This window comes from Gopherus evgoodei, chromosome 16 (assembly GCF_007399415.2).
Source record: "Gopherus evgoodei ecotype Sinaloan lineage chromosome 16, rGopEvg1_v1.p, whole genome shotgun sequence".
NCBI classification, from domain to species: Eukaryota; Metazoa; Chordata; order Testudines; family Testudinidae; genus Gopherus; species Gopherus evgoodei.
This window is the reverse complement of record NC_044337.1, coordinates 5,936,399-5,961,744: the sequence shown is the minus strand read 5'-3', so window position 1 is coordinate 5,961,744 and position 25,346 is coordinate 5,936,399. Positions and strand designations below refer to the sequence as shown.

The 25,346-nt window shown below is 59.2% G+C and overlaps 1 protein-coding gene across 4 annotated transcripts in view; it reads right to left on the bottom strand.

Annotated features, from left to right (window-relative positions):
* The window catches only part of ABCA2 (ATP binding cassette subfamily A member 2), a 133,530-nt gene that overhangs the window by 43,173 nt on the left and 65,011 nt on the right, over positions 1-25,346 (bottom strand). For 3 of the 4 annotated variants that reach the window (XM_030535671.1, XM_030535673.1, XM_030535672.1), the window contains 16 exons: positions 24,400-24,504; positions 20,877-21,062; positions 20,260-20,478; positions 17,727-18,049; positions 16,433-16,592; positions 15,179-15,307; positions 14,224-14,391; positions 13,490-13,586; positions 12,216-12,389; positions 11,998-12,100; positions 11,524-11,638; positions 4,671-4,861; positions 2,853-3,003; positions 1,780-1,984; positions 1,283-1,447; positions 183-363 (listed from right to left, as the gene is read on the bottom strand). In XM_030535671.1, coding sequence (XP_030391531.1) covers positions 183-363; positions 1,283-1,447; positions 1,780-1,984; positions 2,853-3,003; positions 4,671-4,861; positions 11,524-11,638; positions 11,998-12,100; positions 12,216-12,389; positions 13,490-13,586; positions 14,224-14,391; positions 15,179-15,307; positions 16,433-16,592; positions 17,727-18,049; positions 20,260-20,478; positions 20,877-21,062; positions 24,400-24,504 — 2,672 coding nt within the window. The remainder of the gene's footprint in view (positions 1-182; positions 364-1,282; positions 1,448-1,779; positions 1,985-2,852; positions 3,004-4,670; positions 4,862-11,523; positions 11,639-11,997; positions 12,101-12,215; positions 12,390-13,489; positions 13,587-14,223; positions 14,392-15,178; positions 15,308-16,432; positions 16,593-17,726; positions 18,050-20,259; positions 20,479-20,876; positions 21,063-24,399; positions 24,505-25,346) is intronic. The other variant, XM_030535674.1, reaches the window with a different exon arrangement.

The window sequence follows — 25,346 nt, the reverse complement described above, 5'->3', positions numbered from 1 at the left end:
CGGCACAAAGATATTGGTGAGGACAGAGCCTGGGAACCCAGGCTAACCACACTGTGACAGCGATCATGCAGCTCTCCCAGTGTCAGAGGTGGTGAGACCCGCCCACCCTCATCCCATGGCTGCCCCTGCCCTGATTTCTCCATGTCACCACCCACAGCAGGGCTCCCCAGCTCACAACTCACATGGTGGTGGTCTTGCCTGCCCCATTGTGCCCCAGGAAGGACACTACTTGGTTCTCATAGAGGTTCAGGCTCAGCTTGTTCAGTGCCAGCTTCTTGTCCGTCTTGTAGACCTTAGTGAGCTTGTCCACGCACACGACGAGCAGCAGGTGGTTCGGCTCCTCCTCTATGCCACGCATCTCCTCTGCAACGAGAGCAGGGAGGTGGCAGGCAGGGGCCTAGGGTGTCTTCGTCAGTGTGTGCGGGGAGCCAGGGGACCAGCCGCCACCCAGCACTGAACTGGGTCATGCACCCTGGCGAGATGGGCAGTGGGGCCACCCAGGATATGCCATGATGGTCCCGAATCCCCTCCCAAAATGATAACAAACAAATGGGGCAGGGTCCTGCCGTGGGCCAGCTTTGCCTTGCCCCACCCCTTGCCTAGCTAGCCTGGCAGCTCTTTGGGGCAGTGGCTGCCCCCTATTCCAGGTTTGTGCAGTGCCCAGGATGATGGACCCCCTAGGCCCTGCCCAATAAGCCCCAGCTGGCACACATGAGCATTGCTCGGGTGAACCCACTGCATCATGCTGATTGCCATGAGCGGAGGATCTGGCCCTCGCTTTGTGTCTTGCCGAGAAGCTGCCCTTCCCCCTCTTGCCCTCTTCCATGCCCGCTCTGCCATAATTTCACTTCCTCCTCTGGCACCTTCTACCAGAGGCTCTCAAGGAGTTGGGGGACAGGGATGGATTTGGCCCCATACCACCTCCACAAGGCTGGCCCGTATTATGGCCCTCGCTTTGGGGAAATGGCAGCACAGGGTCCATCTCCTCTGCGAATCGAGGGGCGTTTCTAAGCAGGTTAGCAGCGTGAGCTCAGTGCCAGGCTGTAACTCGCTGCTGAGCCGAGCAGAAAGCCCGGGGGCTGGGAAGTCACTGCTAGGCTAACCCGAGTTGTTTTGGCAGGCCTGATCCCCATCCCCACCCAAGAGAGGTGACGTGACTGACCGGGTGCCACAGGGAGTGGGACTGAGCCAAGAACAGCAGCCAGGTCCCCTGGATCCCAGTCCATTCCCCACTGGCCCCTCTCCTCTGTCTCTGCACTGCCCAGCCTGTGGGCACTCTTACCCAGCCGCCTGTTCTCCATGGCGCAGGCCTGATCCTCCTCCATGATGCTGAGGCGGGTGGTTCTAGACCAGGGCCAGGTCCACTCCCAGGTTTCAACCCGCCCGTTCCCAAGCCAGTAGGATTGCTGGAAGGGGAAGTACCAGGGCCGGGGGAGCCCGTACATGCCTGCAAAGGAAGGGAGATCAGCAGCGGTTCTGGAGTTCATGCAGGAGGCCCATGGTGTGACCGAGAGGTGTGGGCCTCCCCCCAGGAAGTGGGGGTGGTATGTGCAGGCCCCTGGAAGGGACAACATACAGAGCCCTGGAGCAGATCACTGGGTGGTTATACCCCCAACCCCCCCAGTTCATGAACATGGCCAGATGCTGACCTGCCCCCACCCCCTGCATTCACAGCCATGCATGGGGAGGCTGTTGACCGGCCCTCCTTCCATCCCAGTCAGGTCAGTGCCACCCTACACCTGCCCCCCTTGGGCTGCAGGAGGCGGTCCTGGCCCGTACCTGGGTGCACGGCCTCGATGTACCACGTCAGCACACCGTAGACCACGGCATCCACGATCAGCATCATCATGGAGAGCAGCAGGTTGAAGTCGTCGCCTTCCACAGGCGACTGGCTGAAGGTATGCCACTGGATGCCCACGCCAGCCACCTCGTACAGCGCAAAGTACTTGGAGCCCAGCCCGAAGGCCGTGGTCGACATGAGAGACTGAGTGGGGGAGAGGGAGGTTAGCCCGAGAGCTGCTCCCCTAAAGCCCTGGGCAGCAATCCCCTAGCCAGGTGCTCGGGGGAGGCCATCAGGGGTACAGACGGGTGGAGGGGGATGAAAGCCATTGGCGGTGAGGGGTGGGAAACCATGGAGGGTCTGGATGCAGCAAACGGAAGAAGGCCATTGAGGGTGTGGATAGTGGATGGAAGGGGGGACTGCTGCCTCCTGCAGGCACCCTGGTGCAGTGGCTCTAAGATCAGGATTCACACTGGGGCATGAGCTCGTCACAAGGGGCCAGCTCCTGCCCTGCCCAGCTCCATCACAGGGTGCAGCTGGGCAGTGCCACGCTCCCACCAGCCTGCAAGGCTCTGGAGAGGACACAGTGTGCGGCTCGTGTTACTTGGCACACTCCTCTGCAGGGATCCCACCCTCCTGGAGGGGAAGAGGCTCCTTATCCCCACTCCCCAGGGCAGCGGAGCCTTCAGGACCCCTCCCCCTTCGAGCCCCTGGCCCTACCAGGCTCTGGCTATACACAGAGATGTTAGGCTGGAAATGTTGATTTCTCTAGCTCTGTCCTGCTGAAGGCTCCTTGGTCCCTGTAGCTGCAGCAGGCAGTTCTCTGGTCACAGGCGGCCTGACTCCTCCAGTGACTGGGGCTGGAGGCCTGGCCGGGAGGTGGGGGGGAGTCTCCCTCCTGTCTGCATTCTGGGCAAGGAGCAGGGAGCATGCCCCGCCCATCCTGGCAGCAAGGAGGGCGATGGGACGTTGGGGGCAGGCTGGTGATGGAGGGAGCAGAGCTGGGGAGCCCTGTTCCCAGCCATGCCCAGGGCCTGCAGGGAACTGCACCAGGCCGGGCCCCAGGACTCACAGCGATGCACTTCTCGAAGGCCGTGATCTTGTCATGGGCCACTTCCTCCCGGATGGCGACGTACATGTAGGGGACATAGCTCAGGAAGTAGATGATTCCCCCGCAGGCTGAGGCCAGCTTGGCCTTGGAATAGAGCACGGACACCAGGAAACTGTGGGGCAGACAGTGTGACATCCTCCGCCACAGAGGGAAAGGGGGTCATACTGCCCCAGTCCCTGCCCCGGGGGGGCATGACCCCGAGCCCCAGAGAGAGAGGGTATTAGCCCCCCCCCCCCCCCCAGCCCCACCTCTCCCCTCAGAGAAAAAGGCTCACACGGCCCCCACACTTCATCACCCACCTCGGAGAAAAAGAGGCATGACCGCCTCCCACACTCTGTCAAACTCCATCAGAGGATGGGCACCTCCCCTGCCCTGTCAGAGTATTAGGGGGCAGACCTGGCTATTTCCTTGGCAGCCTGGGGACAGAAACCCTCTATTTGCTACCCAAGAGGCCCAGCACGGAGCGGCCCAGCAGGTTTCCTCACCCTGCCCTGCTGGTGAGCCTCATCCCGCTCGGGGGCACCTGGGGAATTCAGTCCCCACTCATCTTTCAGTCCTTGGCCCCTCTGCTGAGCCTGCCAGTGAGCCACCCCCCTGCCAGAAGGATCAGGGCCTACGAGGAGGGGCTGGGCTGGCCCACAAGTTGTCATGTCGGACAGTGGAACTGGAACTCAGTACCGACCCTGCTTCCTCGGGCCCCATTTCTGGCTCCCCTTCCTAAAACTTCCAGGAGGCAAACACCCCTCAGAATAGAGCAGAGGGAGTGCAGCAGAACCAGCTCTGACCAGACTAAGCACCCCCCGGCAAGGATGGCCAGGGCAGGGGTGTGTTGCTGTGTCACCACACAGGTGCATAGATTCCCCACTGCCCTTTATAGCCACAGCAGCTGCACCACAACGACTTTGTGGTTCCTCCTAACTGAACATGGAAGGGGACGACACCTCTCACCGACTGATGGGAGAACCTGCTTCCCTGCGATCCTCAGCACCGTAAATAACTCCCACCCGCCCACGAGCCAGCTGATCCCTGCAGACACCCGTGTCCTGTGACAGCCCGACAGCGCAGGCTTCTCACCGCCAGTCAGCCTGCCTCCCCCTGTACACCAATCACTCGGCAATGCTCGAATCAGCCGGAGACTCAGAGGTTTGAGCTTGTGGCATTGTCCACAAGCTGGATTCTCCTCTAATGATGCTGGTGTAAATCAGGAGGAGCTCCATGGAAGCCCAGGGAGTTACACCAGCATCAGGGGACTATCTGGCCTTTAGCTGCGAGATGATCCCAGCCTGTACTGGGGTGGGTGGGAAAAGCATCTGCCACCCGTTGCTCTTAACCATCTTTAAACCTGCTGCTGGTGGCGCAGACACAGGCAGTGCCCAGGGCTCAGGCTGGGGCTTTAGCTCAATGACCCACTCTTGCCTCCCCCAATCGAGGGGCCCAGTGCGAGCAGCACTGGGGTGACCCTGGGTACATCCATGGCTCCCCTTCTCTGGGAGTTCATGGTCCCGCGCTAATGGCTCCAGCATTGTGGCTTTGCTAGAAACTGTGAAATCACACATTGGACAAAAATGGAATCCAGACCCCAGAGTAACAAATTAACCCCGCTACCCCAGCTCCCCCGGATCCTCCCAGGCTCAGAGACAGCGGCCATGCCCCAGGGAGTGCATGTCTAGAGGCCTCGTTGCTCTGGTCCCTTGCCCCTCTGGCTGCTTGACTCATCCCCAGCCTCTGGGCCCCTGCCATCACTGCTGTGTTACACCCCTGCCCCGCCCCAGCGCTCACCAGAACATGATGGTGGCCACGGCGTAGATGGCAAGGAAGAGCCAGATGATGAAGACGTCGCTGTGCATCAGGACCTTGCCGTATTTCAGGATGGCGGTGAGCGCGGTGACGGAGATGGAGAGCTGGACAAAGCCAGTGATGAACCAGGCCACCCAGTGGACTGCGTTGTTCAGGCCCATCATCTTCATCACCTGCAAGAGACAGTGCCACGCGCCAACAGAGCACATGGCCTCACTGGGACTGGTTCCACGGGACAGTCCCTGCCCTGCCAGCAGGCGTCCTCATGGGACACTGAGGAGCAAGGACAAGGCATCTCAATACGGGTCAGGTTCAAAGGGAACAGCTCTGCACCCAATGCCCTGGTGGGTGTGTGGGCAAGGGGAACCTGTGGGAAGGCGGGAGCTGGGGGATCATTCCTTCATTTCCCTATTTGTTACTTGCCTTGTAGTAATGTGAGGCCGGGATTGTGCTGCTAAGATGTTTCTTACAGGCGTTGCATCTACTCAACAAGCAAATTCCCTCAGGCCGAGATTTCCACCAGTGGCCAATGACACCCGGGCTGCAACTGGAGTCTCCTGAAAGGCGCCTGGTTCTCTGAGCTCATGGCACTCTGGAAACAAGGGCTCCAGAAACACGAGCCCCTTTTGATTAACTGCCATGAAATACAGCAAGTAAAGGAGGCAGGAGACAGCCAGGCCAGATGGGCAGAGCTTGGATAACCCAGTCTCTCTTTGTGGTCACTACATGATCACCGAGTTCTCTCTCGGGTCAGAGTGGCTGGGTAGTGGCCTTGAGATGGGGGTGCAGCGTGTGCATGTGAGGGAGCAGTTTGCTGGCTAGGAGCATCGGGGTATATCTCATTTAGCCAGTTTTCTGTCACTGCAGGGACCTCAGGCATTAGTGCGCCTGGGTCCCTCTGGTTTTCTGCCTGGAGTTGGCACACAACAGCTTAGCCCACCCGGAGTCTCTTTCCGCAGTTGGGTTTGAGGTGCGGATGCTGGGTGGGGTCGGTGGTCTGTGTTACACAGGAGGTCAGATTAGACCATCTGGTGGTTCCTTCTGGCCTTAAACTCTGATTCACAAGCATTTTATTCCTCCCTCTCCCCATGCATCTTAAAGAGAGAGATCCTAGCTCAAGAGTACGCTCCGCGGCCCTGGCTGGTCTGTGCAGCTGGTCGCTCTCAGCTTCCAGCATTAGAGTCTGATCCCGCTTCTTCTTAAAACACAGGCAGGCAGCAGGGGAGAGAAGCAGCGCAGGAGAGAGGAACATGCAGCTCCCATCTATGACCCCTAAAGCTCAGAGGCTGGCAGGGGGTCACAGCAAGGGGCCCAGTGGCCCATTCTGGGACGGTGGCACTACAGGTGTGGCTAGGATGGCTCTTATTTTCCACTGGCCGGTCTCTGGAGGTCAGAGGGTTTGTTGGTTTATTCCTGTGGTTGGACTTTTAGCTGCCAAAGTATTGCCAGGTTGGATCTGGCCTGGCTGACTAATCCGGATTCCTCTGGGTGAGGGAAGGCAAGTGGAGCAATTGGGAAGCAGAAGAAACAGGAAGCTGCGGAACTGCCAGGGTGGTTCAGACTGGGGGTCCACCAGCCCAGGGTCCCGTCTCCAACTGTGGCCACCTGCTTTAGAGGGAGGCACAAAAGACCCTGCAGAGGCAGCGAAGAGATCCACTGCTCCGCAGCCCCCGGTTTGCAGCTGGAGCGCTTCCCAGCTCCATATAAAGGTCCCGACCTTTTCTGGACCTGCCTAGCTCTTGGCCCCATGACAAGATGGTGGTGGGGGGGGAAGGAATTGATCCATGGTGGGGGCTGGGAGGCAGCGGGACTCTTCGGTCCCCATCACTGGGGCTGCTCAGCACTCGGCTGCAGCAGGGCCTCCCGAAGTGCAGCTAGGAGGTCCCAAGGGGGCAGGTGCAGCGGTAAAGTTTCCCTGGCGTCTCCTGCGGGAAAGAGGCAGAGCAAAGGGCCCAGGAAGGCAGACAGAGCCGCCTAATGCTTGTTTGGTGACCTGAACTCAAACTGAGCCCCCCCCGGGAAGGGGAAAGCCGGGGTGAGCTAACTGCCTAGAGCCCCCCCGGGGAGGGGAAAGCCGAGGTGAGCTAACTGCCTCGAGCCCCCCCGGGGAGGGGAAAGCTGGGATGAGCTAACTGCTCTGAGCCCCTCTTGGAAGGGGAAAGCTGGGGTGAGCTAACTGCCCCAAGCTCCCCCAGGGAGGGGAAAGCCGGGGTGAGCTAACTGCCCTGAGCCTCCCGGGGAGGGGAAATCGGGATGAGCTAACTGCCCTGAGCTCCCCTTGGCAGAGGAAAGCCGGGGTGACCTAACTGCCCCGGCCCCCCCGGAGAAGGGAAATCCGGAGTGAGCTAACTGCCCTGAGCCCCCCTTGGCAGGGGAAAGCCGGGCTGACCTAACTGCCCCGAGCCCTCCCTGGGAGGGGAAAGCTGGGGTGAACTAACTGCCCTGAGCCCCCCTTGGCAGGGGAAAGCCGGGCAGACCTAACTGCCCCGAGCCCTCCCCGGGAGGGGAAAGCTGGGGTGAACTAACTGCCCTGAGCCCCCCTTGGCAGGGGAAAGCTGGGGTGAGCTAACTGCCCCGAGCACCCCCGGGGAACACAAGTGTGGGGTGGGGGGAGGTGAAGCCAACAGCATGCAGGGAGAGGGCAGACAGTCGTTATGGAGCTGACGAGGTGACTGAAAGGTGGATTCTCCAGGGTAGGCAGCAGCCCTTCAGGAACTGCAATCCAGGCATCAGTTTCTGCCGGGGAGGGAGCAGGATCCATAGGGCTCATGCTTTGCCGGCTTGTTGGTTTCTCCGGCATAGGTTCCCTCTGATTCTACCCTCCAGTCCCCTGCTGGTAACAACACTGCTTCTCGTGAAACTGAGGTGTGGCACGGCTGTGCTAGACAAAGCCTGGACATTGTGTGGGGGAAGCCCAACGCTTCCACCCAGGCCCCACTGGGGGACGTGAGACACAGCACATTGGAAAACCCTGGAGGGACAAAGCATCCCCCTCAAAGAGGGGGCGCAGCTGGAGCACTCTCCAGTTCGGTTTGTTCTTGCTGTCCGAAACATGCGTAGGAAAGAGACCGCCCTGGCTTAACCAAGAGATCTGCAATGATCTGAAACTCAAAAAAGAGTCTTACAAAACGTGGCAAGTAGGTCAAATTACAAAGGATGAATATAAACAAATAACACAAGTATGTAGGGACAAAATTAGAAAGGCCAAGGCCCAAAGAGAGATTATCCTTTATGCCTCTAGCTAGCTCAACAAGAAAACATTCTGCAAGAACATTAGAAACAAGAGGAAGACCAAGGACAGGGTAGGTCTGTTATGCAACAAGGGAGGAAGAACAACAGAAGTGTTAAATGACTCATTTCAGTTTTCACCAGAAAGGTTAATAGCAATTGGATGTCTAACATACCGAATGCCTGTGAAAATGAGGTAGGATCAGAGGCTAAAATAGGGAAAGAACATGTTAAAAATTACTAGGACAAGTTAAGTATCAGAAGGGTAGCCGTGTTAGTCTGGATCTGTTAAAAGTGACAAAGAGTCCTGTGGCACCTTATAGACTAACAGACGTATTGGAGCATGAGCTTTCGTGAGTGAATCCCCACTTTGTCAGATGCACGTGGTGGACAAGTTAGATGTCTTCAAGTCACCAGGGCCTGATGAAATATATCCTAGGTTAGAATACTCAAGGAGCTGACTGAGGAGACATCTGAGCTATTAATGATCATCTTCAAAAAGTCATGGAAGATGGGAGAGATTCCAGAGGACTGGGAAAGGGCAAATATAGTGTCTAGCTATAAAAAGGAAAATAAGGACAACCCGGGGAATTACAGATCAGTCACCTTAACTTCAGTACCCGGAAAGATAATGGAGCAAATAATTAAGCAAGCAATTTGCAAACACCTAGAAGATAATAATTTTGATAAGTAACAGTCAGCATAGACTTGTCAAGAACAAGTCATGTGAAACCAACCTGATAGCTTTCAGGGATATGAGGGAAGTGGTAGATGTGGTATATCTTGACTTTAGCATTTTGATATCTTCTCATAAACAAACTAGGGAAACATAGCCTAGATGGAGCTACTATAAGGTGGGTGCATAACTGCTTGGAAAATTGTTCTCAGAGAGTAGTTATCAGTGGTTCACAGTCAAGTTGGAAGGGTATGTCAAGTGGGGTCCCGCAGGGATCAGCTCTGGGTCTGGTTATGTTCAATGTCTTCATCAATGATTTAGATAATGGCATAGAGAGTACATTTAAAAAGTCTGTGGATGATAGCAAGCTGGGAGAGGTTGCAAGTGCTTTGGAGGATAGGATTAAAATTCGAAATGATATGGACAAACTGAGAAATGGTCTGAAGCCAGTAGGATGAAATTTCATAAGGACAAGTGCAAAGTACTTTACTTAGGAAGGAACAATCAGATGCACATGGACAAAGCTGGAAATGACTGCCTAGGAAGGAGTGCAGCGGAAAGGGATCTTGGGTTCATAGTGACTACAAGCTAAATATGAGTCAACAATGTAACGCTGTTACAAAAAAGCAAACATCATTCTGGGATGTATTAGCAGGAGTGTTGTAAGCAAACCACGAGAAGTATATTCTTCTGCTCTACTCTGGCCTCAGCTGGAGTATTGTGTCCTTTTCTGGGTGCTGCATTTCAGAAAAGATTTGAACAAATTGGAAAAAGTCCAGGGAAGGGCAACAAAAATGATTAAAGGTCTAGAAAACATGACCGATGAGGGAAGATTGAAAAAACTGGGTTTGTTTAGTCTGGAAAAGAGAAGACCAAGAGGGGACATGATAACAGTTTTCGAGTACATAAAACGCTGTTACAAGGAGGAGGGAGAAAAATTGTTGTTCTTAACCTCTGAGGCTAGGACAAGAAGCAATGAGCTTAAACTGCAGCAAGGGACGTTTAGGTTGGACATTAGGAAAAACGTTCTAACTGTCAGGGTGGTTAAGCACTGGAAAAAATTGCTGAGAGAGGATGTGGAATCTCCATTATTGGGGATTTTTAAGAGCAGGTTAGACAAACACCTGTTAGGGATGGTCTAGATAATACTTAGTCCTGCCCTGAGTGCAGGGGATTGGACTAAATGACCTCTCGAGGTCCCTTCCAGTCCTACAATTCTATGATGCTATCGCCCCTGTGATGAAGTGGGAATTGTTGGTAGTACTTTTATGAAGCTTATGTGTGCCTCAGTTTCTCCATGTGCTGCATTGTTACCTAGGGGGTGGGAAAGGGCTGTTTGCTCTCATAGCGGGCAAAGAGACACAGATATGGGTGTCACTTGGCTGTCTGGATCTGGATTCCCTTATCATTGGAGCCTCTGAAAAGACAATGGCAAATCTAATTGCCTGGACATTGATACCTAGCAACCAAGGCCCCAGTGAAACATAGACTTGCCTGCCCCTCCTCAGGGCTGAGCAGCATCTCTCCAGCTCGAGAACAAGGACTGGGTAGGTGGGAGGGGTAAGTGTTGGCTGCTGGAGGCAGTCGGGGCTCTCACCCAGAGTTTGACAAAGGAAATCAGATGGAGAGACAGAGCTTGAGCAATGGAGCTCACTGCAGCTTGGCTGGGCCCTGGACTAACCAGAATGGATTATTCTTAACCGTCATCTCTGTGCTACCCTCAGGACTTCCCACGCTGCGTTCCAGTTAAGGAATAAACCCGGCTGTTCTGACACTGCTGGGCGAGGTGCATCAATCCCCAGCGTGCACCAGCCTCCATTGGGGCCCGGCTCAGTTGGACTCGCTGAACGGGGCTCACGGTGGGAAGTGGGGGTGCCTCAGGCCTGGAGGTTCAGTCTAAGGAGGTGGTGAAGCAGTGCGGCTTACCCTGGAGGAAGAGCGAGACCCCTAGGGGGACTGACACACTGAGGGGGTTCCTCCTAGAGACCCTTCCAAAGCTGGTGCCATCACACTGATCCTGTGGATTTGACACCCCCCAAAGGAGAACAGAGGATGATACCACAGGCAAGAGAACCACTGATGGCTCAGAGAATGCGTAGAGCTCTCTGCTCCTTCAGCAGCCAAGGCTGGGTCCTGTCCCCTGTTAACTCAGACCCTGAAGAAGGGCAGAGAAGGCCACAGCTGCTGTGGGAGAGAAAAGCCACCCGCTCTCCTGGCTCAGTCTGCCTAAGTCCAGCTGCCCCTGAGAGAGAGAGCACTGTCCCTTGGGGCACAGACAAGACGGGGCTTGTGGCTAATGGCTCGAAAGGGCTGGACAGACCCTGTGGTTCTCTCTGGCTCCCAAACTACACAGCCTGTGCTGCCTCTGTGCAGGGTCTCAGGGAAGGATAATGCACAGCCCCAGCAGAGTCCTGTGGGATGCCAACATCTCAGTGCCAGGGAAGCCGTGTGTCTGGCCAGCAAGGGCATTGCTGCTTTCCTTGTGGGAATCCCAATCAGGAGACCTTGGGAACATGCACAAGCAGATCAGTGAGCAGGGCAACAGGAGACTCGGGCTGGGAGCCTTCATGGTCCGTTCTGCTGCGCCTGCATTGCTCAGCAGAGCATCCAAAAGGGACGGGAAAAGCCTCCTACAGAAGCCTGCCATGCCTGAACTTGGCAAAGGCAGGCTAGTCTCATATTGCCATGGATTGATAGCCAGCTATGCCTGGCACTGCACCCCAGCGCCTTCAGCATGCTCTCGTTAGCTGCCGCAACCCTCCCTGCTCCTGCAGCCAGGCTCTGTGGGGAAGGCCAGTGGAAGCCAAGAACAAAGCACTGCTGTTTGCCTGGAGCAGTAACCAGGTGATCTCCCTCCCTACCCCCGCTTCCTGCCGCCCCAGCAGGCCCCGAGAGCCCATCGCTCTGCCTTCGGGTGCTTGGGGTCCCCACCTCTTTCAGCCGATGCTCCTTCTCCGCCACAATGTGCTGGATCATCATCGCCACCGAATACACCCAGGAGATCACCATGCACAAGGGCATCATATGCTCGATGACGAACAGGAAGCTGGGGGAGAGAGCAGCAAAGCCCCATGAGAGCACCCAGCCGGCCAGACTCCCCTGACGGGGCCAGGGGGACGGGAGCCCTGCATCAACCCTCGCTGATGGGAATGGAAGGAAGCGGAAGAGGGGCCCAGCAATTCTGCTCCAGCCTCCCTCAGCCCCAAGCACCGTGCCCAGCTCTTGTCTCACTGCCTGCACTGGGGCCTTGTCTCCAGTTCGGTTCGGCCGCTTGGGCCTGGCAAGGTATTTGCCCAGGGGAGAGGCAGGGGCTGGGATTGGCTGTCAGGTCCATGCAGCCCCCGTGACACGACATGAGTCTCCCACTACCGTTCTTCCCCCTCAGCCACCCCCAGTGTTACTCACTCATCCCTGGTGTAACACGGGTACGGGAACATCTGCACGTAATTGCCAGGCTCCACCACGTCATGGCCCACAAAGGTGTTGATTATGGCTCGCTCCATCATGTCTGAGGGGAGACAGAAGAGCCCAGGTCAGCGAGGGACAGGGACGGTGTCACTCGTTGAGAAGGTGCTGTGTGCGCTGCCGTGAGGCTGCTGGCAGGAGGGCCCCAGGCCACTCACCCTGGATCCACACGAAACCATAGAGGAAGTAGAAGCGCCCGCCCGTGTTGGGGCCCGGTCGCCAGTATGCCCGCCGGATCTCGTTGGTCTTCTCGGTGAAACTGGAGTTCTGCCGGATCTTGTACATCACATGGGGGGGCAGGGAGCCATCCCTGTTGGTCTGGAAGATCACACCTGAGGGGAGAGCACGCTCAGAGAGCTGAACACGGGGCGGCCTTCCTCTCTCTGCGTACACTGGGGCAGGGAGGGCACTCCCACGCCACATCCCCAGGGCGTTACCCAAAGAGATCAATGGGGTCCTAGTGACCTCAGTGAGCTTCAGATCAGACCCCACACGAGGGGGCAGTGAGAATCCTGAACAGAAGAAGAGGGAACCAGCAATGGTCACCTTCCACTGCAGCATCTCATAGGGCTTTGGATTAAGACCTGTAGCTGCCTTAAGAAAGCTTCCCTCATGTTAGAGTTGGGGAAACTGAGGCACAGAGCAGTTCAGTGACTAGCCCAAAGTCACCCAGCAAGTCAGTGGCAGAGCCAAGACCAGCCTCCTGCTCTCTCCCATACCGGCGTCTTCCCTGCCTTCTGTTCCTGCTATGGACAATACACATGGGGATTATTGGAGGGGATCCTTGTATCTGAAATGAGTGACTTGCCCAACGGGCAGCCCACCGGTTAGCATTTGTACAGACCATGCGCCAGTGCGCGCTCCCTGCTCACGGCAGACGCGTAATCCCCCTAGGTCACCCGCCTCCTGCACATGCTGCGAGGGCTAACACAGCAGGGACCAGCAGCCAGACGTAGGGGAGGTATCGGCTGACCCTGCCAGCCCCCCCAGGGACTGCTAACTTCCGGTAATTACTGCCTGGGCTCCATGGGGGATGGGTGCTCCCAGCACTGCTGGGTCTGGCTGAGACACTGAGCAACATACGCACCAAACCCCATTCCCACGAGGGGATCTAACGAAACGGGGAGCTGCAGAGAAGCAGGTTCCCGGAAGCCAGGGCCTAGTATTAGCCGAGGCCACGGGTGGCTGAGCGAATGAGCCTCTCTGAACCCCCCAAGTCCAAACCCACGTGTCCGGAAGTGCTGGGTTAAACCCAGGGCAGCCAGCTGGGCTCAGGGCAGCCAGCCAAAGCCGGGGGCTGGTTTCCAAGCTGGCGAGTCAGCAGGGTGGCGAATGGACATGCCCTGAGATGACAAGGGAGAGGATCCAAGTGTGGCCCAGTGACTGGAGAGGGGAGAGGGGAGGAAAGCATGAGGCCGGGGCTGGGACGTACTGGCGAACACCGTGATGTTGTCCTGGTACGCCTGGTTCAGTGTGTAGTTCACAATGCTCTCCTCATCGGGGAAGCCCTTGAAGATGTCCACGCTGACCTGGCAGGAGGGAAAGGCCCCATGAGACCCCGCTGCCCAGGAACAGCTCCCCATGCTCCTGGATGCCCTGCGGGGCGTGTTCCTGGGCACACTCCCATGGCCGCTCTCCTGAACTCCCTCACAGTTAACTGCATCCAAACACTGCCCCGGGACGGGTGTAAACAGGGCGCACAGCCTGAGCCCGAACAGAGTGCATTGCCAGCCCTGGGACGAGTGCACAGCCGCAGCCACCTCTCTGCGCACCCAGGTGCTACTCCATCAGGACAGGGATCCCCGGGGCCGTGGTTGGCCGCCGAGCGGAGTCCTGCAAGCAGCTCTGCCAAAGGTGCTTGGATCTACCCTGCATTCACCCCCATTTCCAGCTACGCCCCAGCTCTTCAGCAGAGTGCTCTGGGAGGCCCACGCACTGCGGTCTGCGGGGAAAGATCCTAGCCCAGCAAACTAGAACAAGGAAGGGCTGACTCAGACCTGCTGGGATCTGAACCTGTGGTTCCAGGGGATCCTAGGGGATACAGACCACCCAGCTACTACAAGGCCCGCTAAACAAGCCCTGGGAGAGAGGCAGCAGGGCCTCCCAGCATTCCTGGGCAGCCTGGCAGGACCCTGGCTTGGCTCCAAGAGGCTGCGTCACCCGCACCTTGGACATGAACTGGATCCAGCCGCAGGCGGCGTTGTCGATAGTGTCCAGCTGCTGCAGCAGGGTGCTGGTGTTGGGCAGCGAGAAGTTGCCGTCGATGAAGCTGCGGAGGAGGTTGTTGTCTGAGGCGTTCAGGATCTCTGGGTGTTTGTGGATGTCGGTGGTGAACTGGGGAGAAGGACAGGCCCAGGGAGAGCGACAAACTGAGGTAAGAAAGGATGAAATGGTGCAGAGGAGCTTCCATACCTCACCCCATCTGCTCTTGGTGCTACTTGGGCAACACACATGGAGGCCCCACTCCCCCTGCCTTGCACCATCATTTGCAGCCGTGCAAACACCACCCTATCCGCCCCCCTTGCCCTCACCAGCAGGGGCGCTTTACACGCCCTGCACGGCCGTCAAGAACGAAGCAGGGCTGTGGGGAATCTGGCCCTGAATTGTACAGAGAGAGGAGGCCCAGTAAAGCGCATGTGCCATGGCATCTGGTGCACCGGTCACGAGGCAGCTGGAGGCAGCCAGCCAGCCTCAGCAAAGCCAGGAGCAGGGAAAGGGCCCAGAAGACGTCTCTCCCCTTCCCAGTCCTGTGATGTTAATACAGCTAAGCACCTGAGTGGTCAAACTGTGCGTCACTCAGCAGCATTGCCCCGGCCTGAGACTGTTGGCTCCCGCCCCCCAGACTGGACACAAAGTCCGGAAGCTGAGAGGACGACAGCTCCTCCCCGACACACCCGGATTGCTGCAGCACAGCTGGCAATGCCAGTGACCCGCCTGGGAAGCTAGAGGACATGGGCCCAGGGCTGTGCACCCTGAAGTAAAGCCCTGCAACGGGATGGGCATCCCGCAGCACCTACTGCCATAATACCGGAGCAGGTAAAATGTACTTTGCTGTGGTGATAAGGTCTGTCTCTTGGCTTGGCTCCAAACCCATTCCTCTCCTTCCCCCTCCCATAAGCACCTCCTGAAGCCAGCGGATCCGTCGCTGCAGTTTGCCCTCCTCCAGGAAGCCCCGGATCTCAGAGGAGATGTTCAGCCAGACCTGGGCGTAGCGAGTCACGTTCCCAACGAAGGCAAAGGTCTCATTGGCCTGTGGGGAGAGAGGGGAGCGGAGATGGCAGGCGACAGGGAGGCAATAGGAGAGGATTGGCCTTGCTGCATCTCTGGGACTGGCGCCACTAGGCTGCCCAAGTCATTAAGGGTTAAGGACCCATACACAGCAGGGAGAGCTGGGCCATGCCTAGGCTAGACAAGTGAAAGCAGTGCAGACACACACGGCATTACTCCAGAGTAGCTACTGCAACCAACAACACTAAGCCAGTCTAGGCAAGGGTTAAACCCACTTCAGTGCATCTATGGTAGGGGCCCTCACCAGTTTAACTAGGTCACTTTAAAACCAATGTAATTAAATCAGTGCAACTCTTGTGACCCAGACACGGCCTCGGCCCTGCCCGGTCGCCACTAGTTAATGCCACTGATGCAGCTGGCCTCCAGATGGGACCCTGGGACCTAATTCCTCTCTGCCTGGGCATTTACCTGTGTGCAAAGCAGGCACACAATGCTACTAAACCAGCATCCTTCTTGCTGGCCTCTGCCATTCACTGCCTGGGTGTAAGGAGCTTCACGCAGCGCTAGGCCTCAGGGAACTGACCCTGGGCTGGCATCACGCACCTTCCTGTCGCGTGCTCGGTGCTGGGACCGGCGATGTCAGGCGAAACCACAAAGAAAATGAACACCCAGCTTCCGACGTGTAACAAACAGGGCAAACTGGGCCAGCAGCCTGTGGCGCTGGGCTGGAAACCACTCTGGCTGGCTGCCACACAGCCCGGACCTGCTGCGGATGCTACACCAAGCCCACAGCCATGCTGCGCTTGGCCTCCAGCAGCAACTCAGCTGGAGGAAGGGAAAATACCTTCCCCCCCCCCCCCTTCAGTCACTGAGCCTTAATCACCGATTCCGAGGCACAGCTCAATGGGCCCCCAGGGCTCCATGGCACAGCTCAAGGGCTGGAGCGATCCATTAAACCCGGCTCCTTAAGCGCTGCTGCCTGCCACAAGCTGCTCTCCAGAGAGGTGCTCGGCCCCACCCTGGCTAGCCATGGACTTTGAGACCTTAGGGGCTTCCAGGGGCCCCTCAATAGAAGCAGGGCTTAGAGTGATGGCCAGCAGGCCCAGCCGCCCTGTGCAGGCCCATCTGGGCCGGCCAGCGCCCTCACCTTCAGGATGACCTTGTCCACCTCCGTCCCGACAGGCGAGTACAGGATCTTGGGGTTGCTGGTCATGAGGTGCACCAGCAGTCCCAGGTTACGCTGCTCCTTGCTGGTGAAGCCCAAGGAGCTCATGTTGCCCTGCTTCAGGGCCTCGGGTTCAATGGTGCTGGAAAGGGAACCACGCGGGGTCAGTGCTGGGGCCTTCCTTCGCCCTCAGTGACATGGAGGGCTCCGAGAGCCACCCAGGCTGCAGAAGGAGGAGGCGTTTCAGTCACCCCAGCACCCCCACCCGCCAAGGCAGGGGCCCCCCTCTGTGTGGCAACTGGACCTGCAGCTCGAGGTCCCTCTGGTGAGTAGGTGCCAGTGCTGAACAGGGCACTCGCTAAACCCACTGCCCCATGTGCACATTGGGGGGGCAGCAAGGACCCTGCCAAGCATTGCAGTCCTGGCACCTGCCCAGGGTCCCACAGTAGCACTGAGGGAAGGCCTGGTGCTCAGCACGGAGCCCTGTCTGGAGTGCTCCCCTACCCCTCAGTGATGCTCCACAGTCATCTCCTGCTCCCGTTAGGGCAGTGACACCAACCTGCTCTGCCCTGGGCAAACTAGTCCCACTGCTCCCCGCCAGGCTCTCGGGGGTAATTCCTTTGCTGACACCCTGCACGTTCCATGCTGTGCAGGGGCCAGTGCACAAGAGGTCCGAGCATGGTTTCACACTGACTCACATGCTGGTGAGTCAGCGAGACGCCGTGGGGTTGGTGCAGCGAGAGCTGTGCCGTGCCGGCATGGAAACCCTCCCACAGACAAGGACACGTGAGCAGGATGTGCAGACCCACTCGGGCAGCAGCCGGCCTGGCTTTCCCCACATGGCCTTGCTCATGGACTGCGTTCTGGGGTGGGAGAGCGCACTGCCAGGGAGAGGGGGTGCAAGCTCCGAGGCCCAGGCTGACCTGGCCTCTCCAGCTGGCCAGTTCCCAAAGCAGCCCTGCTACCAAGGCCTAGGCTGCCCCGCTGTGTCAGGCTCAAGCTAGCCGCAAGGTACGGGGGGTGAAAATGGGTCTGGGCCTGGTGCACTGACCCTTGCTCCCTCTTCCCAAAGGAGGCGCTTCCCACCCCTCCCCGCCCTGCTAATGGAGCTTCGTCTTAACCTGCAGCTTCTCCATGACCCCACTCATGCCACCCCCACCCCTGGGCCGTCTCTGCCAAGGGACCTCACTCCTACCCTGTGCCCTCGGTTACCCCATCCCGGGCTCCCTTCATCCCCTCATCCCAGGGACAGGGGCCCCCGCCTGGCAGCTCCTACCGGTTGTTCCCACACAGGATGGGTTGCAGTCCTGCCCAGAGCTGCACAAAGGCTGAACGCTGGCCCTGGGGATTCTCTCCCACGGGCTCCCGGTCAACCTCCTCCGTGGTGGAGTTGGTGCCGGTGGTAAAGTTGCCACCCCAGCTGGTGCTGTTGGTGGTGGGCGGGGGTGCTTTGCTGGCACAGGCGCCCTGGGGCAGCAGCTTGGCCAGAGCCGAGAGGATGTCCACGTCCTTCAGAACCTTCTCCATCTCCACGAGGTCCTCCAGGAGGGCGTGCAGCCGGTGCTGGGCCGCTGTGCTGTTCACCTCGTCCAGCCTGAGCTGCAAAGCCAAGGGCAGGAGAGGTTCAGCCGCAGTGCAGGGTGTCCATGAGTCCCACTCTCCCAGAAGGTACCAGGGCCAAGGAGTCCAGCCAGGAGAGAGCCAAGGAAATACCCTCCTGGCGTGAAATACATGGGGTCCATCACAGATACAGGCTGGGTTGCCCAGGGCCTGGATTGCTGCTCCCACAGCCCAGGCCCCCCATCCGACCAGTCCCCCAACATTCAACTCCATCAGCCTCCCAACTCCATCAGCACTCTGCCTGGCTTCGCACCTCCTCCTCCCACAGCCTCCACCTACTGCCCCTCACCCACTCCCTCGAGCAGCCCCCAGAGTGGGCTACTTGTCACATGGAGGGGTCTCATTTATCTGCAACCATCTGCAAGCCAGTCACCCATTCCCTGTGCCTTGAGCCACCCCGTTCCCCTTGCGCTGTGCGTCAGGGAGCTCTATGGAAACACAATGGCCTTGCACATTTGCAATGGGCGTAAGCAGCTGTAGGAAAATACCAAGAAGCCTCAGGCTCATGCCCAAGGTAACCGACACCTGCCAAGACTCCACAGCTCGACTTCACCTGGCAAGATGTCTCGCCCCCGGTGGCAGGCTCATGTGTACGGGCCAGGCCATTTGCTGCATCCCCTAAAGCTGACGGGGGCCCATTGCTGAGAGGCAGAGACAGTAGCCAGTGTAATTAACACAGCAGACACTGTGCAATGAACCAGCTCGGCAAGAGGATGTGTGGTCCGTGGCGCTGCTGGGCTCCCTGCACCCAGGCACCCTGCGTAGGGCTCTGCCATCTTTCTAGGAAAGGCTCGGCAAGCACCTGGTGGGATTCTATTGGCCTCTCTGGCACATTCACCATGCTCAGGCCCTGCTGCAAGGGCACGTCAGCACCAGCCCCTTGCTCCAGCAGCTCTCTCAAGTGAGCCAAAATTGGAAGAAGCCACATAAGAGAGGTGACTAAACTGAATAATGTTAAGTGCCCCAGCCATTCCCTCCCTAAGGACCCCATGGCACCTGGGAGCGGAAACCCCTGGGTGCGATTCCTGCCCTTGCTGATGCCAGAGAGCACCAGGCACTCCACATGGGGAGAGCTGCACTCCTCGGCTGCACTGGTGGCCAGGCGCCTGGAATACTCCTGGAGTGCACACACACAAGTGGGGCTGGTCTCAGGGATATTGAGTGATGGTGCTGGTGGGATGGAGCTCTGCAAAGCCCTAGAGTGGAAGTGACATTGCTGTCCAGTCCTATCTCCTCCCAGGACCCTGCAGCCCCAGGGAGCGAGGGGATGGCTTGGAGAGATAGACCAGGGCTCCGGGCCAGTTGAAAGAGAAGGAGAGTGGATTCCCTGGCAAACAAAAGAGGCTGGTCTGTGGGATAGGGACAACAGCTCCTAGGCCTGGCCCTATTCCCTGGACTGGCTGAGACTCAGCAGCCAGGAGGGCAGTGGCTGCACTGCGTCCAGGAGAGATCTCAGAGACACCCCAGCAAACCAACCCCAACCAACAATACAGCTCTGCGTCTGCACATGGTGAGAACTGGGGCAGGCAGAGGCCACGCACCTGAGGCAAAGGATGAATGGGCCCTTTGCAAACTCCGTCCCAGAGGCGGGGCTTTCTGAAATGACCAGTCAGCTGAGGAAGCCAGGTGATGCAAGTGGAGCGCTTTTGAAATATCAGACTAGGGAGGGAAAAGCCAGGCAGGAGGGAGGTGGGCCAGGAAGAGCTACCTTGGCTTCGAGGGGGGGGTGGCAGAGGAGGGGAGCTGGGAGGGCTGGGGTGGAGAGCACAGGGCCCCTAAGCCTCTGATCTTCCAGTAGGAGTCTCAATGCCCTGCCCCCAAGGTCTGAACCCACCCACATCTGCTGGCTAAGCAGGCACACTGCAAAGCTCGCCTGGCTGAGCAGGCGCTGGCAGAGGGTGGATCGAGGAACTGGTGACTGAGTGCCAGGAGGGAGATCAACACTACCTGTGACCTGGCCAGGACAGCTGCTGCCTGGGAGCTGCAAGTTCAACGAGCTGATGGCTTGAGACCAGTAGATCATGTCCCTGGACACAGGGCTCTGCATCCTTATGCCAAGGTGGGTGCAGACTGGCAGAGAGGGCAAGGCACGTACCCAGCTTCTCCCTCCAGGACAGGCAGGCCCCAGTGTCAGAGCAGGGCAGCCGCAGACATTCTCTCTCCCTCCGCCAGGCAGAGGTGCCACTTACCCTGCTGATGACTTTGTGCACATCCAGCTGCTCCTTGAGCTCCATGGCCAGCTGTGTGAAGTGCTCCAGGCGGACGCTGGCACTCCCGTTGCAGACGGTGGCCCGGTAGGCCCGCAGCCAGGGCTGCTGGCTCCCCGGGACAGTCAGGATCTGCTTCAGTTCCTCCTGATCCTGGTCACAGGTCAGGTGCTCTAGCACCGATGGCGTGAAGAGGACGCTCTGAAGGAGAGAGGATGGGCTGTCACTCCCTGCCTGGGATGGCTTGGGCTGGGACAGCCAGACTCTTCCAAAAAGCAGGGGGTTCCTTGTATTCTGAGCAGCCTCTCGCTTTCCCTTTCTGCCCAGGCAGCAGGGCACGGTGCCAGGCAGGGACCTGTTCCCAGCTCTGCCCGGACTCTGGGCATGTCCTTCACGTGGGAAGGACAGAGACTCCAGCCAGAGAGCCCCGTGGCCCAATTTGCAGTGGTGGGGAATCTTGGCCACAGACACTTTGGGGGCAGGAGTCCCAGCCAGAGGCCCGTAACCGGTGGGGGTGAGTCCCCTACAACATGGGGCTAGGGAATACACACAGCCGTCACACTGGAGCCTGCCCCCCACAATCGCTCTTAGCCCCTCACCTCCATCTCCTTCACAAAGGCCTGGGGGCTGTAGGAAGCAGAGGCCTCAGAGGGTGTGCCGGCCAGGCCCAGGGCCTGGGACAGGAGGTGCAGCAGCGCCTGCCTGTGGGTGGATCTCTTGGGGTCGCGCAGAGCCCTGTGGATCAGCCCATCTTCCAGGTTCCTCCACCCACCCAGGAGGCTCTCCTGGAACCAACAGGGGGAGAGGAAGTGAGGGGACTGCGGCAGGAGGTGAGATCCCTGGCAGGGTGTGGAATGAAGAAGGCCCCGTGGCGCACTGACAAGAGGCCCACATGTCCCCCAGACTTCTAGCTGGCCAGAGAAGAACAGCAGCATCTTCGCTCCCTCAGCCTCGAGGCCTGGCCAGCAGCAGGTGTGGGGCAGGGGGACCTCACGAGAGACAGGGGAAGGGGGACCACTGGAGCAAGTACAAGGAGAGCTTGGAGAAGGGTGGAAAGGGGGACATGACCGATGGGGACCTTGGGGGCACAGAGAAGGGGAGATGGCAGGGAATGGGCCCTAGAGACATTCAGGGGCAGGGGATGCCTGAAGAGTCTAGGGACATGGATAGGATGGGGCACGTGGCGTCATCTGATGGAAGGAGAGGGCCTGAGGTTGAGGGAAAGATGTACAAGAGTGATGAGGTGCAGGGAGAGCTGGGGGCTCAAGGAGGGGAGACGGGATGGGGATTTAGGGAGAGGGTGATGCGACGTGGCAGGCATGGAAATGTCCGCAGGGGCTGAAGGGGAAGGAGACAGCCTCGTGGACTGGAAGTGTCGGCTGAAGGCAGGAAGGGAGCCTGGCCTGGGGGGATCTGTCCAGTGGGTCCAGGCATCTCTGTCTTCCCCAACTGTATCCAAGGAAGAGACCCCGCTTGTGTGAGACTCTGGGGCAGCCATTCTCGGGACGGGGTAGAAGAGTCCTGGTCCCAGCAGCGTGAGCTCAGGCTTAATTGGGACGAGCGAGCCTTCCAGCTCATTTCACACAGGCTGCCTGGGGGTAGCAGTGACTGAAAAAGATCCTGGACCAGCCCAGACCGGAGCCAAGGGGAAAGGCTCCGTAGCCAGCCCCCACCCCACTGCCTTGTGCCCTGCTGCACACGACTGCACTGAGGGGACCAGAGCCTGAGGGCAGTGCAACGGGGTACCCCAATCCCAGCCCCTGTACTAAAGGTTCCCCAGTGCCCTTTGCAAAGGGCTTCTCGAGTTCGGGGAGCGCTCCCTGCCTCCCACTCCTCCAGAGTGAGGAGCAGGGAAAATCCCCCCTATACAATATGAGTACAAGAATCCCGCCTCAGCATGGCCGGCGTGATGAGGTGAGCTCTCCAGGTCCCTTCCAATCCCACCTTGCCGTGGTCCTGTGATGGACGCTGCCGCGAGATGGCTCAGGCAGGGCGTAGGGCCAGCTAGATGTGGGAGGACACGCTACCCGCACAGACATGCTGCTGCAGCGGGAACACAGGGCTTAGACTCCCTGGGGAAAGCAGCCCTGCCCGGCATAGCCTCTAGCGAGTCCCAGCCTGGCTGTGCTGTTACTGGTGAGAGGCGCACAGCAGGGAAGTGACCCACTGAGCCAAAGGCAGAACCAGGAGCAGAGCCCAGGAACCAACCCCTGGCTCCCAGTCTCGTGCTCAGGCCACTTGACCAAGGCTCATTCCAGGAGGGCAGAGGGGTCTCGGCAGCTGTCACTGGCTGGAACGCAGGACGCCCATTCCCCACTCCATCGCTGAGAGGGGGAACCAATTCCCCCCAGCAGGGCCAGAGGCCCAGCAACCAGGACTTGCTTTGGTACTGTTGGTGGTGCTGACGTGACCCACACGCCGGCAGGAAGCAGAGGGGTGGGTGCTGCAGGGACCTGCTCTGGGTTGCAGCTACCTGAGGACTGTGATAATCTGGAAAGGACCTGTGCTGGTGTGGGGCAGGCAGGGAGAAGCCCTAGCTGTGACGCAGCCTTCCCCACAGCCACTGAACTGCCATGCAGCCAGCCCTCTCCACCGCAGCCAGCCCTCCTCCCCACGCCGCAGCCAGCCCTCTTCCCTGCCCTTGACCACAGCCAGCCCTCTTCCCGCCTCACACTGCAGCCAGCCCTCCTCCCCGCGCCCCACGCCGCAGCCAGCCCTCTTCCCCCCCGACCACAGCCAGCCCTCTTCCCGCCTCACACTGCAGCCAGCCCTCCTCCCCGCGCCCCACGCCGCAGCCAGCCCTCTTCCCTGCCCTCGACCACAGCCAGCCCTCTTCCCGCCTCACACTGCAGCCAGCCCTCCTCCCCGTGCTCCACGCCGCAGCCAGCCCTCTTCCCTGCCCTCGACCACAGCCAGCCCTCTTCCCGCCTCACACTGCAGCCAGCCCTCCTCCCCGCGCCCCACGCCGCAGCCAGCCCTCTTCCCCCCCGACCACAGCCAGCCCTCTTCCCGCCTCACACTGCAGCCAGCCCTCCTCCCCGCGCCCCACGCCGCAGCTAGCCCTCTTCCCCCCCCCTCGACCACAGCCAGCCCTCTTCCCCCCCCGACCACAGCCAGCCCTCTTCCCACCTCACACTGCAGCCAGCCCTCCTCCCCGCGCCCCACGCCGCAGCCAGCCCTCTTCCCCCCCTCGACCACAGCCAGCCCTCTTCCCTGCCCTCGACCACAGCCAGCCCTCTTCCCCCCCCCGACCACAGCCAGCCCTCTTCCCACCTCACACTGCAGCCAGCCCTCCTCCCCGCGCCCCACGCCCCAGCCAGCCCTCTTTTCCCCCCCTCCCCCCAACTTCAGGACCACACAGCCAGCCCTCTTCCCGCCCCCCGGCCGCAGCCAGCCCTCTTCCCCCCCCCTCAACTCCAGGACCACGCAGCCAGCCCTCTTCCCTCCCAACGCCAAGGCAGCCAGTCCCCCCATCACACCACCACACAGCCTTCCCCCCCGCACCCAGCCACACTGTCACACAGCCAGCACTCTTCCTGTCCCTCCTCAGCCCCACATGCACCCGACCCTGTTCCTGTCCCCCCGCACCTCCGCCTCTGCAGCCTTCTCCCTGGCCCCTCAGACAAGAGCAGGGCAGGGGAGTCTCAGTGCTCAGGAGTGACACGAGTCAGACAGTCTCAGCTGTTTCCTTTCCGAGACCCACAGCCAAGCAGGGCACGCGGGGGGCAGCGTTTGTTTCCCCCAGGTTTTAGTGCCTCTGGGAGTCCCTTACAGAGCTGAAATAAGGCCGGCCCAGCCTCCCTGGGGAGTCCTGGCTCCCAGCATAACGACAGAAGCTGGGGACTGGCTGGAGACCCAGGCAGGCAGCAGAGCCACGCAGCAAGAGGTGTCCTGGGCTGGAGAGCTGTCCGTTTGGCGAACACAGGACGATAAATGGCCGCTCCAGCTCTCCTTGGCCTGCAACATCCCAGGCGTTCCGCTGCCCCCATGAACCTTCCCCTGCTCCCGCCACCTCCCTGACTCCAGGGTCAGGATCTCCCTCAGAGAGCGTTCCCCAGCTCAAGCCCTCTCATGCATTCCCCCCCCCCGACACCACCTCCCGACCCACATCTCCCTCCTCACCTCCAGCTGGAGAATCTTCTCCCCAGTGCTGAACCGGTCCCAGGGCTCTCTCTCGTGGGCGTCATCCGCCGAGGCAGGCGAGGAGCCAAAAAACAGGTGATAGACCTGCAAGGGGAGAGCACGGGCAGAGACTATCCCCATCTGCAGGGACAGCCATGAGAGGAGATTGCTGAGACCTGGGAGGGGTGCCTGTGTGTCCGGGGGGGCGAGGGGGGAATCTAACCCACCAGGCCAAGGCAGAGCGAGAGCTAGTAGCTGGAACCTGAAGCGATGCAAACTCAGACTAGAAGTTGGCGGGGAGGGGCGGTAACCGTCAGAACGACTGGCTGAGCATGAGGAGGAGCCCGTGGTCGGCCATCTGTAAACCAAGCCGAGGTGTCTCCTGCCCTAGCTGAGCCTGACGTCCCTGGGCTGGATGCAGAAATCGGTGAGTGAAGCTCTGGCCGGAGCAGGGCAGGGGGTCTGGCTGCTGGGAACCCTCTCCACTGCTGCTGCAGAACCAGCCCTTCTCCTACACCTCTTGGATTCCCAGCCCTGGGCTCGTTCCTGGGGCATGCCCTCTTCCTGTCCAGCTAATCTGGTTGGCATGGACAGAGCTATGGGGCAGGAGGTCTCTGCCTACAGCTATGAAGGAGAGATGAGTCTCAAGGAAGCGAAGGGGGAAGCTGGGGAGCAAGGCTCCGGAAGAGGCCAAGAAGCGTCTGTGACTCTCTGGCTGCCTGTGAACAAGCCACTGCACCACGGCGAGACCAATTCAGCCACTCCCAAACCAGAGTGGCCTTGGAACCCCATGCGCCAGCTTGCACTGCCACCCGGTTTGGGGGCTACTCAAATGTGGCTTTCCAGCCATTTCCAAGCTCTCACGGACTTGATTCAAATTCACGAATTACGTGACCACCATGATCTGTGACAAGATCTCGGGCTTTGCCAGGTGTCCGAAAGCAACA